Source organism: Chlorocebus sabaeus, chromosome 2, assembly GCF_047675955.1.
Source record: "Chlorocebus sabaeus isolate Y175 chromosome 2, mChlSab1.0.hap1, whole genome shotgun sequence".
In the NCBI taxonomy this organism is placed as follows: Eukaryota; Metazoa; Chordata; class Mammalia; order Primates; family Cercopithecidae; genus Chlorocebus; species Chlorocebus sabaeus.
In genome coordinates this window covers 5131556-5143524 of record NC_132905.1, presented here as the reverse complement: position 1 = coordinate 5143524, position 11969 = coordinate 5131556, and the positions used below count along the sequence as shown (strand labels likewise).

At 42.2% G+C, this 11969-nt stretch overlaps 1 protein-coding gene across 4 annotated transcripts; it reads right to left on the bottom strand.

Annotated features, from left to right (window-relative positions):
• Positions 1 to 436: 436 nt before the first annotated feature.
• Positions 437 to 10618, bottom strand: PRELID3B (PRELI domain containing 3B). 4 transcript variants are annotated; one of them, XM_073005531.1, is made up of 7 exons: positions 10341 to 10543; positions 7757 to 8604; positions 5753 to 5921; positions 4473 to 4562; positions 3970 to 4040; positions 3751 to 3853; positions 437 to 2407 (listed from the first exon to the last, which is right to left on the bottom strand). In XM_073005531.1, exons 3-7 carry the CDS (start codon positions 5888 to 5890, stop codon positions 2288 to 2290), a joined length of 522 nt encoding a protein of 173 aa, XP_072861632.1. In that variant the 5' UTR covers positions 5891 to 5921; positions 7757 to 8604; positions 10341 to 10543; the 3' UTR covers positions 437 to 2287. The 4 variants fall into 4 exon arrangements, with proteins under 4 accessions (XP_072861632.1, XP_008010857.1, XP_072861639.1 ...); XM_008012666.3 differs by having other exon boundaries at positions 7757 to 7931; XM_073005538.1 differs by having other exon boundaries at positions 7757 to 7887.
• Positions 10619 to 11969: the final 1351 nt, after the last annotated feature.

Genomic DNA, 11969 nt, shown 5'->3' with positions numbered 1-11969 from the left:
CACGCGCTTCAGGGAAACGGCGCCGGCTCTTTTATATCTGTGGGCAGACAAGCGTGTCCTGAGAGCTGAGATTTAGAAAGGCTCTTAGGGCACCCCCTTTCTCGGAGTGACACTAAACCCTGGAAACCCAGTGGAGGACTGGCGTTTTCTGTAGTTCTAGGACCTGCTTCCGATGTGCGACAAGAGGGAGGGTAAGGCAACAGTTGCCACTGTTGCCCGTAATGGATGGGAAGAAAAAAGTGAGGAAAACTCACTGGAGGCACAGGGGAGCCGCCACGGGGCCGGGAAAATGCTCATCTCAGTGCCTGTGATAGAAGCTCTAACCCAACGCAGTGAAGGCTCACAGTCTAGGAATTAAAGTGTTTCTGTCATAAAGAAAAGAAGCCTTTGCCCTTCACCTTTAATTACTAAAAAGAAATTATAATCAGGAAAAACATCACTTAAAAGAAAGTTTTTATTAACAAAAGTTTTTCTTAATCCACATATCAACTTTAGTATTAAATAGTCCAAGGGTTTCATTTATGAACACTTATTCCAGTTTAGTTCTCTTAAATTCATTTGCTTGTTGTGCATTTATGTTTAACTGCACTGGAAAATGAAAATTTATAGAGTTTTATCATTAGGTCAGAGTTTAAAAAAAATCAAAGGATAAGGATTTAAAAATCTCTATCATTAGGTCATTACACCTTTTTCAGAAAAAGGATAATTTGCAGAAATTATACAAAGCAGATTTTCATCAAGTATCAATTATTTAGCGATATTTTATTTAGCTGAAACGTTATTTCACTTGTAAAAACTCTCTCTGGTTACAAAAAAATAATCAGAAACCTTATTAAATTTAACCTGCTTTTACAAATGTCCTAAGAAATCTTAAGCTAAACAATGTTTAAGTAGGAAAACGATAATTTAAAAATAGTTTGTTATACTATTTCTGTGGTTTATGTACATGTATTAACTGGTCTCTTTGATAGGAAACATGACTAGTTTATCACACTAAGCACTGTAAAATAAAGGCAAGAGCTAATCATCTAACAAAAATACTCTATGCAACAATTGCAAATGTCAAAGCTATTATTTAGTGGTTAATTGCCTGCTACAATATATAAAACAAAGTACATTTACTAGATTGTTTTTCAGTTTGCAGCTGCTCTCCTGTCATCCCAAATAAGGAATTCCCATAAGTAAAACCTGCAGTGCAATTCACGTAGTGGTTAGTTTCAGGCCAAGCCTCCCCCTACCATTATCCTTGTTCTTCCCCACCACCCCCAAATCCTGCAGTGGCACCATATTATTAAAAACACTAAGTACCTGGGGTTTATGCCTCAGAGCAAGACATCATTTGAGTAATTTCAAATGATGTACAGCTCCTTCATGTAAAAAAGATGTTTTGTGGTCACAATTACTTCAAAAAGTAATTATATTCAAATAACCTGACATATGCCTTAGCAATTACAAAACCATGATTTTGACACATGGCAATTTTTAAGTTAGGCAAATGTGAAATGCTAAAAGATGTGAACAGCTGTTCTTCTGTTTAAGTTAGAGTGCTGCAAAACTCAGGTAATTACTTTATTTTTTTCGGTTAACATAACCAGCCCACGACACAGCATACTAAATCACAAAGTACAAATCCAAGGAAGTTAATACCTTTACTAAGTCACAAAACTTTGGCAAATCAATACAGTACTCTTTTATAATGAAACCATACTTTTGTTGGAGTCATGTTACTTCAGTGATAATTTTTCACTACAAAAATATTTAAGTACCAAATCAAAACACTGGTTTTTAATGGTGGTTTATAGCAGAGTAAGGTATTTTACACAAAAAATATTTTACAACTACACAATTTCTCCTTTTAAGTGAGCTCCCTTGTGCAAGCTGTTGAAGTGTACAGCAGCAGGGCAATGGGCGTCTATAGGAGGTGGCTCTGCTCTGTTCTGGGGTTGGTCCAAAGTCAGGTGGAGTTCCAATGTATGCAAAGCTTGAAAATTCTACCTTAAGGAGACTGAATATCAATACCAGTTTCCAAGAAGTTCTTGTTCAGTTTTCACAGAAATACTGGAACCCTCAAAATCAAGATAGTAATTTCAAACAACATTAATTTCAGATGATCCCTTTTATTTAGAGGCCCTGCATCTGTTTAGATCAAGTCACATAGCCTTACACCTACTTATAAAAAACAAAAAACAAAACCCCAAAATATAGTTGTATTTTTTAAATAACAAATAAATATATAGTCAGCTTGGAGAGACCTGGAGGACCCGATGTTGTCTACCCACTGTCATGATCACTTCTCTGCAAACGCTGCTGCTGCCATTGGAGTCCTGATGGTTCCTCTTGCTGAGGCTGTCAGTTCTTCAATCTCAGCATTTAATTTATGTATTACCCATTCCATTGCTTCTCGGCCCTTAAACAAAAATCCAATACATTTATTGTTACTGAGTGAGAGCAAAGGCATATATTGAACTAATGACACACCAGGAAGTAACAAGGAGTATGACAAGTTTAACTCAATCTCACGATGACAGATCGTTTTTGTCCTGGCTTTTTCTTTTCTAATGTTATTTAGCAAACATCAAATGCCTTGAGCAACTGGCTTGATCCATAAACTGACTTTTATTTTGTATGCAAAAGATGTTCTCAAATGAATCTACAATGACAGAATGTCTTATTTGTTTCATGATTATAGTGGTCCCCTTTTTAGGGGGACAAGAAGGTCAAATCCCTTTTCTTTATATTGTAAACCAAAATCCTATACAAGGGATCTGGTCCTCAATTCCCTCCTCACCCCTTCTCTCCTAGTGTTCTATGCAGTTCCTTGAAAAACAGAAAGAGCACTCCCCACTTCCTGTCCCAGGGGCTTTGCACACGCAGCTCTTCCACCTAGAATACTTTTCTTGGCATACCGCTCGCAATCCACCTGCCCCCATTTGGCGCTCAGTAGAAACATCAGTTACTGAACACTCATTAAGCACTCTCATACCTTTCTGTACCTTTTCTTTCCTAATGAAATGCTGTGTGATTAATTTCACCTGCCTCTTAGTTCCACGAGGGCAGGGACTACATTTATTTTGCTCCCTGCTGTATCCCCTGTCTAGCCTAGCACTCTGCATGGCACAGAGAAGGCTTCCATGAGTATCTCCTGATAACTACATTAACCACGTGTTAGGCAACAGTGCATTAGGCATCTTTCTCTAAGCTTACTGTTTTAGATCATGCATTCTCAATAAGCAAAAATTGGTTCTTAGGGGGGATGGAAAAAATTTCCCTCTTTTATGTATAAAGTCCACACATATGTATATGTTACATAACTTAATGGAGGTGGCAATTAGGGAAAATATGTCTCAAATGAGTTGGGGGGAGACAATAGTGAAAAAGGTTGAGAAACAGTGCTTTAAATGACACACAGCTACACATCATTGAGTACTTCCTGAGTGCTGGGCCCCAGGCTACACACTTTCCATATGTTATCTCATTTACTCCATGCAAACCCTGTAAAATGGGTAATCTCCACTTCCAAAACAGGAAACTGAGGCATAGAAAGGTTAACTTAATTGCCCAAGGTTAAAAGCCTAAAAGTTAGAGCTTGGATGTGAACCCAGAGCCTTGGTAAGTAACTGTCCAATGTGCTGCAGTTTCCTATGGTAGAACTGGCAAGGGTTGGCTTACAAGGTCACATGTGCAGTCAGCACCCCATTCCATTCCCACGAAACGAACCAGGGATAATAACCAAGAAGCAGCCTCACTTACTTTACTAGCGTTTGAGGATATCGTACTTGCCATCAGTCCTTCAAGGTAACTGCTGAGGCTAACGCCTTTCACAGTGATTATGGCTTCTTGAGTCAAAACAGTTCTGGAACAAAACATATTCACACAGATTCAGATGATCCAGCTTTCATTTTCAAAAAACTTGATAAAAAAAACTTAAACACCCTTTACAATACATTTGTTAAAATATTTTTTACTCACTTGTCTGGATCCTGAGGATGTGGTTTGTATATAAGTCTCTCATCTACTGAAACCATGTTTGTAAATGAAATCTACAGAATGAAAAAAAAAAAAAAAAAAAAAAAAGATCAAATCATTTTGGAACTGAAGATTCAAAATGTTGCCAAAATCAACACACAAGCCAAAATCTTACTAAACATATAAAACAACAAACAAACCGCTGCTATTATTGCATAAACTATTCACTGTCTACTTTTTATTTAAAAAGTTGAGGAAATAAAGTATAATAATGATAATACACATAATCCCAAACTCATTTTATTGAGTGCCATCCCCTTAGAGATAGGCAGGATCATGAGAGCAGGAAGTTTGGAAGCGACACCCAGGGCCAAGTCAGGCCAGCACATAAGCAGGGATTCTCTGAACCACACCATGAACATGCACTCACTTCTATGGCAACTAGGAGACAGACAAAGAACTCAGCCAGACAGTTAGAAATGAAACAAAAGGAAGCCAAGACTTACATTAGTAGATTTAAGTTCCATTGTTTTCTCTACAGGATCAACTACAGAATGTTCTTGCACATATGTTTTCGTTCTTGCTGCACCAATAAGCTAAGTAAAACATTCAGAATTAGGAATCAGAGGAGGAAGAATTTCTTACCAAGTGTACCAATATTTTATTTGAAGGAAAAAATGTGTTACAATATTTTGAACCAAAAATCTGCTTCCTAAAAACGAGAGGAAACAAAGGTCAGAAAGGAGGCCTACTCACATATCATGGATGAGAGGAGACTGCCAGACACAAAAACTTTTCCCAGGGGCAATTAGAAACCAGCCCACTGAGAATCTCTGCAACGTGAGGCACCACCCTGAATCTGCCGCAGTGCGATAGTGGAGCGCTAAGGCTGAAATATGGAAATCAGGTTTGGGGCAACATGGCAGCTAGAAAAAGGAGAACTCAAAGGCATCTATCAGCATCGTCCTAGAACAGCCTAAGGGAGGGGGCACCTCAGCTTCATTCTTCAGACAGAAAAACAGCTTTCTCACGATGGAGGATCACACATCAGTGTCCACTGTCACTCCCTGTGCTATGACCCTAAGCCCACCCCCAACTCTGCTCATTTCTGTGTCTGCACTATGGTTTGCATAAAGGAGGCAGTAAGTACATTCCTATTGAAAACGTGTACTTTAGTTTTCTTGGTGAACCTACTCTCCATAAAGAGACCCTCTAAAGAAAACTGGTGTAATAATTATTACACCACTTACTACACCAGTTTTCTCACATTATGGTAAACTGGCATTCTAGTTTCTCCCTGGTAAAATCTGCTCACTAAAGCCTGTTCATTCTTAAGGGAATAGAATTTTCTAAATGTACAGGAAGGAACTCCAGACCTTGGAACAAATGTGGCAATAACAAGTCCGAGAACATACTCCTTAAGGTACGTAACCCACCACTGGCCACAGAACTGTCATCTAACAATTACGACCAGACCATTACTGCCAAATCTTAGGATTGGTCTCAAGTTGCTGGCAAAAGCAGAAAAAGCAGAATATAACTCCTTTCAGATTACATAGCATTAGCTGGCTTCCTTAACAAAATTTTATCGGGTGCCTTCATGAAGACTGTAATAATATTTCCAATTCATTATACACTCATAATTCAAGTTTATTATAATACAACTTGAACGGATGCAAAAAAATGACATTCAGAATCGGCTCCCACAACCTATTTGAAAGTATAATGCGGTTTAGAAAACTTCTCAACAGCAGTCACATTTCTCCAGGAATAAAGACATACTTACAGACTTCACAATGGAAGGCAGTCCCCATTCTGTGCTGAGAAGTCTGTGGCTGTGCAACTTTCCAGAGGGATCTATATGTCTGTCCAACACATCAACTCCAACCACACTTGGGTTCATAGGGTTTGGGTATTTCTGCATTGCAGCTGTTGTAACAGTTTCCCATGGGTGGCTGCCGATGTGAACAAAAAACCAAAACAATCAAACATTTAAAAATATGCATATGAGTTAGAAACAATTTTTATAATCTATCAAATCATTCATTCCAACGTAAGTTTAATGAGTTTATCTAGGAAAAATTACCTTCTGAAACACTGATTATGGGAACCTGATCTACATTTTTAACAGGCTTCAGTATTTTTCCACAATACAGGCTATGTAATAAAACTCCTATCTATAAAGATCAAAGCAGCCTACAAAGCATTACGGTATAGTTTCTCAAACCATCTTTCCTGCCTATCATTATCCACTTCCACATGTAAATTGTTTCTAGGAAGAACCAGTGATTCATGAAAATGTATTTAAAAATTATGTTCTGAAACAAATAGCCAAAAGTATGATTATGCCATTTATTTTTTTCTGACTCCAATTCTATCAGTTTATAAGGAAGTAAAAAAAGTAAAAGAATGTATGAGCACTATAAATTCTTACAGGGATCACCAAAAGATCCAAAGCATTGATTTCATTATTGAACCTTTCCTTCATTTTAATGTAATAAATAACAGTGGCTTCTCCAGTCAATCTTTATCTATTGTTTTTCTCAAAGGAGTGATTCTGATTTCTGTTTTGAAAAGGTCACTCAATGTAACAAAATGTCCTTAAGGCACACTCCTAATATACTATTTTCTAATATTCTCTTTTAATACAATAAGCGTTTGCTTATCACCTAGTATTGAAGTGATAATATCACATCACTTGATAACTTGCAGGATCTTTATTTTCTTGAAAAAGCACATGTGCTTGGGTGATTCAAAATGTGATGTACCTTTGTTCACGTCACAACTTCTGTGAAGAAGACACTTGTACAAAAAATGTCATTTTCTCCTGCCTCAGCCTCCCGAGTAGCTGGGACTACAGGCGCCGCCACCACGCCTGGCTAAAAAAATATCATTTTCAAAAGGACCCCTTATTAAGTACAATCAGTATTAAAGGTGATTTAGTCTACCTGCAGTCTGATTCTAATGCCTTCTATACTACTTATCTGTGCTCTCATCTTCATTTAAAGGAAAAAGACAAGATCTGGGGATGATGTTTCAAGCTGCAATGACTGATAAGCCACACAGCATTACTTTCTATTTTTCTAAAAGTGAAACAAGTAGACATTATTCCAACTTTTTAGAGAACTCAAGATTGACAACTATATCTTGTCAACAAAAGGAAAATCTCAACTCCATTGATTTCCTAGAACCCTGGATAACCAGTGACATCATTTTTAATGTTTTCATTATAATATTCTTTTCTCTACAATATTGTACCAATGAACCTCATTCTGTTTTTAGTCTCCAGCCTTATCCAGCAATCAATGCAGGTATATAAGCAGCGTTGCTTCATCAATCTGAAGAGTCCCCACAAATAGAAGCACATAGGCCAAGCACTCTGATTCTTACCAAGGCAACTCTCTAAAATGAAAATCAGATGAACCCCCCCCAGGTCTCCATCCAGTCATATACCATGGTTAACTGGCTTCCATGCCCTTATCTCTTCCTCCAACCCTCTCTAAAAAATTAATAATCGCATGACTTCAGGGTGGTTATGCATTATTTGTAATTTAGTCCATCTCTCCTTTCTGAACCAACTTGAAACCGCTGATGTTGACTTAGCTTGGCTCAAGATTGCTTTATGAACCATAACCAGTTCAAATATTACAAACAATACTTACTATGATTAGGAATGTTCCAGCAATTAATCTGAGCTGTATTAACATAATTACGTGGGAAAGATCTCACAATGGAAGACATTCAAAGACCACACCAAAGTACAATCAGGACCTGGCTATGGCTCACTGACCTGTCCAACTTCTTCACCTTTGAAACGAAGTGAGGACATTATCAACTCCACTGGGGCAGCATCGATGTCTTGATTTACTTATTAAAATGTAATCAATCCAAAGAACAGTGCCTGACATATACTGGGCATCTCTGTATGTTGAAGGAATCAATGAATGACTTCACTTGGATACCAGCTACAGGCCTCAGAAGAAAAGTGTTGGAAAATCAAAGACAGATAAGATGTAGAATGATGGCCAGGTGTGGTGGCTCACGCCTGTAATCCCAGCACTTTGGGAGCCAAGGTGGGCAGATCACAAGGTCAGGAGATTGAGACCATCCTGACTAACACAGTGAAACCCCGTTTCTACTAAAAATGCAAAAAATTAGCCGGGCGTGGCGGCGGGCACCTGTAGTCCCAGCTACTTGCGAGGCTGAGGCAGGAGAATGGTGTGAACCCCGGAGGCGGAGCTTGCAGTGAGCCGAGATTGCGCCTCTGCACTCCAGTCTGGGCGACTGAGCGAGACTCTCTCTCAAAAAAAAAAAAAGAAAAAAAAAGATGTAGAATGATGACTTAGATATTGTTAGAGAATAACATCCTAAAGATCAGAAACAACACTCAGATTTGTGAGGGGAGATGATGACTTCAATTTCAGATAGGTTGAGTTTGAAGGGCCTGTGGAACAGGAGGGTAGCCATGCCTAACAGGCACCTGAAAATGAAAAGCGAAGCCCAAGAGAGGCTGGAGCTCAAAGTACAGACCTGGGAGCCATAAATGTATACCTATCATTTGGGACTTTGACCAAACAGCTCAGATTATGTGAGGAGAAAGCACGGATCAGGGCTGCTTCTCCCAGGACAAAAAAAAGGCTGTGACAAAAAGAAAAAAAAAAAAAAGCAATTAATATCACAGGTGAAATCCAACACAGGAAGGCCAACAAAATCTTACTGAACATTTACACTGAATGGGAAAAGACAGGGAAGTACTGAAGACAAAGGCAGAAAGAGTGTACAGGGAAGGATGAGCCAGGAAGAAAAGTTAGGGAAGATATGGGAGAAGAAGGTTCTAGGGATACTCAGTGCCAAGAACTTCTGAAGCATGCAAACCTAGAAGAGGACTGAAATTAAACATCCTCAGAGCTGAAATGGATTAGTGATGAATGTGACCAGGTTAATGAACATCTCAATGACTACAAATTTCGGGTCTTTTTCCTCCCAGAAAGACTGTAAACAGTAGGGAGAAAAGAAAGCTTCCTTCTGATTCCAATATTCTATACTTTGCAGGATACAGCAGGCCCTAGGATGTGTCCCACTAAGTACAAATGCTGACAACGTGTTAAAAGTTGCCTTCAGAGGCTGGGCACAGTGGCCCACACCTGTAATCCCGGCACTTTGGGAGGCCGAGAGGGGGTGGATCACTTGAGGTCAGGAGTTCGAGACCAACCTGACGAACATGGTGAAACTCCATCTCTACTAAAAATACAAAAATTAGCCGGACGTGGTGGTGGGCGCCTGTAATCCCAGCTACTTGGGAGGTCAAGGCAGGAGAATCGTTTGAACACTGGAGACGGAGGTTGCAGTGAGCCAAGATCACGCCACTGCACTCCAGCCTGGGCAACAGAGCGAGACTCTGCCTCAAAAAAGAAATAAAAAGTAACAGTTGCCTTCAGAGACACTTTTAAAAACATAAATGGCTTTGTAGCATGTTTATTTACAAGGCTATCCTAATTAAAACAGTGTGGCAACGACATTAAGATCAGCGGAACAGAGCAAGTAACTCGGGAAAAAAAGGGATTTCGCTGCTTAAATTTGTGGCTGTTTTGTAAATGGAATCAGGGACCTGGAAGAGAATTTAATTCTCCACATCCAACTGGTTCAAGGCCTATTTTCGTTAGTAAACATTTCACATTATCCAAAAAGATGTTCCTGAACGTGGCCTCAAAGGGATCTAACACGCGTGGTCCCTGACGACCGTCCTTTTCCATCTCTCAGATAAAAATGGGTAACCCAGGGTCACACGCTTATTGCAGCCAGAGCTAGACCGTGAATTCCAAATCCAAGGCTCTGCTGCGTAGATGAACGAGTTGTGAAAAGGTTTCACATCCTGGTGGCCAGAGTTCACCCGAAATTCACATTCGGAGGTAGAAACTCCACCCAAAAGGCGGCCAGGGAAAGTACACTCTGGAGAAAACCAACACCTCCCTTTTGGGATCCTCGGGTCCACGTCCCAAAGGGGTTTCGCAGGGCGGGATGTGGCAACCCTGAGTGCTGTCAAGGGCCTCGTGCTCCGCGACGCCCCCAGGACCTCAGGAGGCCGCCGGCCCGAGACTACCTCATGGTAGGGGACAGCCTGGAAGTGGCCCCCGTCACCCTCCCGGTCGCAGGTCCGCCTGGGTCTGGAGGTCGGAGCCGTCCCCTCGGCTAGCGCGCCTCGGGGTCGTGACCTTGGCCTGCCCTCCATGTCGCCAGGGCCCGCAGACTTCTGGGTTCGCTCCGCTTGCTAGGCCCGACGCCTAGAAGCCTCCTGCGGGCCGCCTCTGCCTCGCCTCGACTCCAGAGCCAGCGTGCCCGCCCTCCACGGAGCCGCCCCCGCTCCCCAAACTCACTCAAAGACGTGCTCCGAAGTCCAGATCTTCATGGTGCCGGCACCCTCAGCGATGTCCGGGTAGCGCCAGGGGACAACGAGGCACAGAGGCTACACCGGCCCCTGCCCCGCCCCCAGCACTCTAGCCGGCGGCGCAGTGCGCAGGCGCTGTCGGGCCCGACGCGAGGGACGTCCCGACGCGCGGCCCTACGCCCTATCCCGGCCCGGGTTTTGCCCCAGCCTTGCGCGCAGCGCAAGGAAACCCCACCCCTTAGCGCCGGCGCGTGGCGCCGGCGCAGTGCCGCAGACCGCAGCTTCGGGGGCCGGCGCGGGCGCTGTGCTGCGCAGGCGCGGCGGGTGGGGCGGGAGCGTTGACCTCTGGGCAGAGTTGGGTCAGGTCCAGGAGGTGCCTGGGCGCCCGCCTGGCCTTCCTTGTCCTTCTGGCCCAGCATATCCTCGCCTGGCATTTCGAGGCGTGTGGACGCATGCGGTCAGCCTGCTGACATGGATGTTCCATGTGGTGGTCACTTGTGCAAAATTTCCTGGTGCCCCATAGAAGAGTTCCTGCCACCTCCTGGGTCAGCCCCGGCTGTTGTCCCAAATCCACCAGCCAGCCAGCCGACCAGCTGTGCCCGTCCTACCTGCCCTCCAGGAGCTTGCAGCCCTCGGAGGGGATAAATAAGGCGGGACGCGGAGAAGCTAACATCAGACATGCCCATGAATAATACCCCAACGAGGGGTAAAGTCCGGAAGCACGGTGCCAGGGATCGGGTGGAAAAGCTTCCTGGCTGGGCACACCTTGCCCTAGGTGCATAGGATGGATCTGAGTTGAGATGTGCCTCCCGGAGAGACTTCCCTCGTCACCGTTTCTCACCTCGTTGCTGTGCTTCATCACAATAATCATGTTGCATTTTCTATAGCATTTACCCCTCTGACGTCATCTTGTTAATTTATTTGTTATAATTCCCAATCGAACTGAATACTTGAAGGCAAGAATCTTGCTGGTCTTGCTCAAAAATAATTCTCAGTGTCTCATATAGTCACGGCTCAATGATTATTTACTGAAAAATGAAAAAAATCAATAGCTATTTGTGGGATGAATGAATGAATGGAGTCATCTAGTTTATTCGTTGTAACTTCCGCTAGACTGTAAGCCGCTGAGGGCGAGGCTCTTGCCAGACTTGTTCAATGATTTTCCCCTTCCTACATGACAATTATTTGTTGCATCAATGGATGAAAGAATGACTAAGAAGTGCTGGGCCAGGAGGAGGTGGCATGTGGTTTCATTCAGAGATAAGCCTTGTCCAGGGGACAAACTGCCTGGTTTACCTCTCAGAATACAACTTCCCACCCTGCTCTCCCCTACTCTCCACAGCCGTCTACCTCCTAACAGAACAATTTGCCATTTTAAATGAAGGTTATGGAGGAAAATCTTTACATCTAGTTACTTAGAAGCAGTTAGAAGGACCACCTCATTCTCGTTCTTAGCTTGTTTGATTGCTAAAAACAAATAAAAAGCCAGGTTAATTTAGAAGGGAGGATAATTTTTCAAAATAGCATAAGTCCTTTATACAGGAAAACAAAAATTATATTAGACAGGAAGGAAATAATATGGTTGGGTAGTTGCTAAGTGCAATTTGTGGTACCTGCG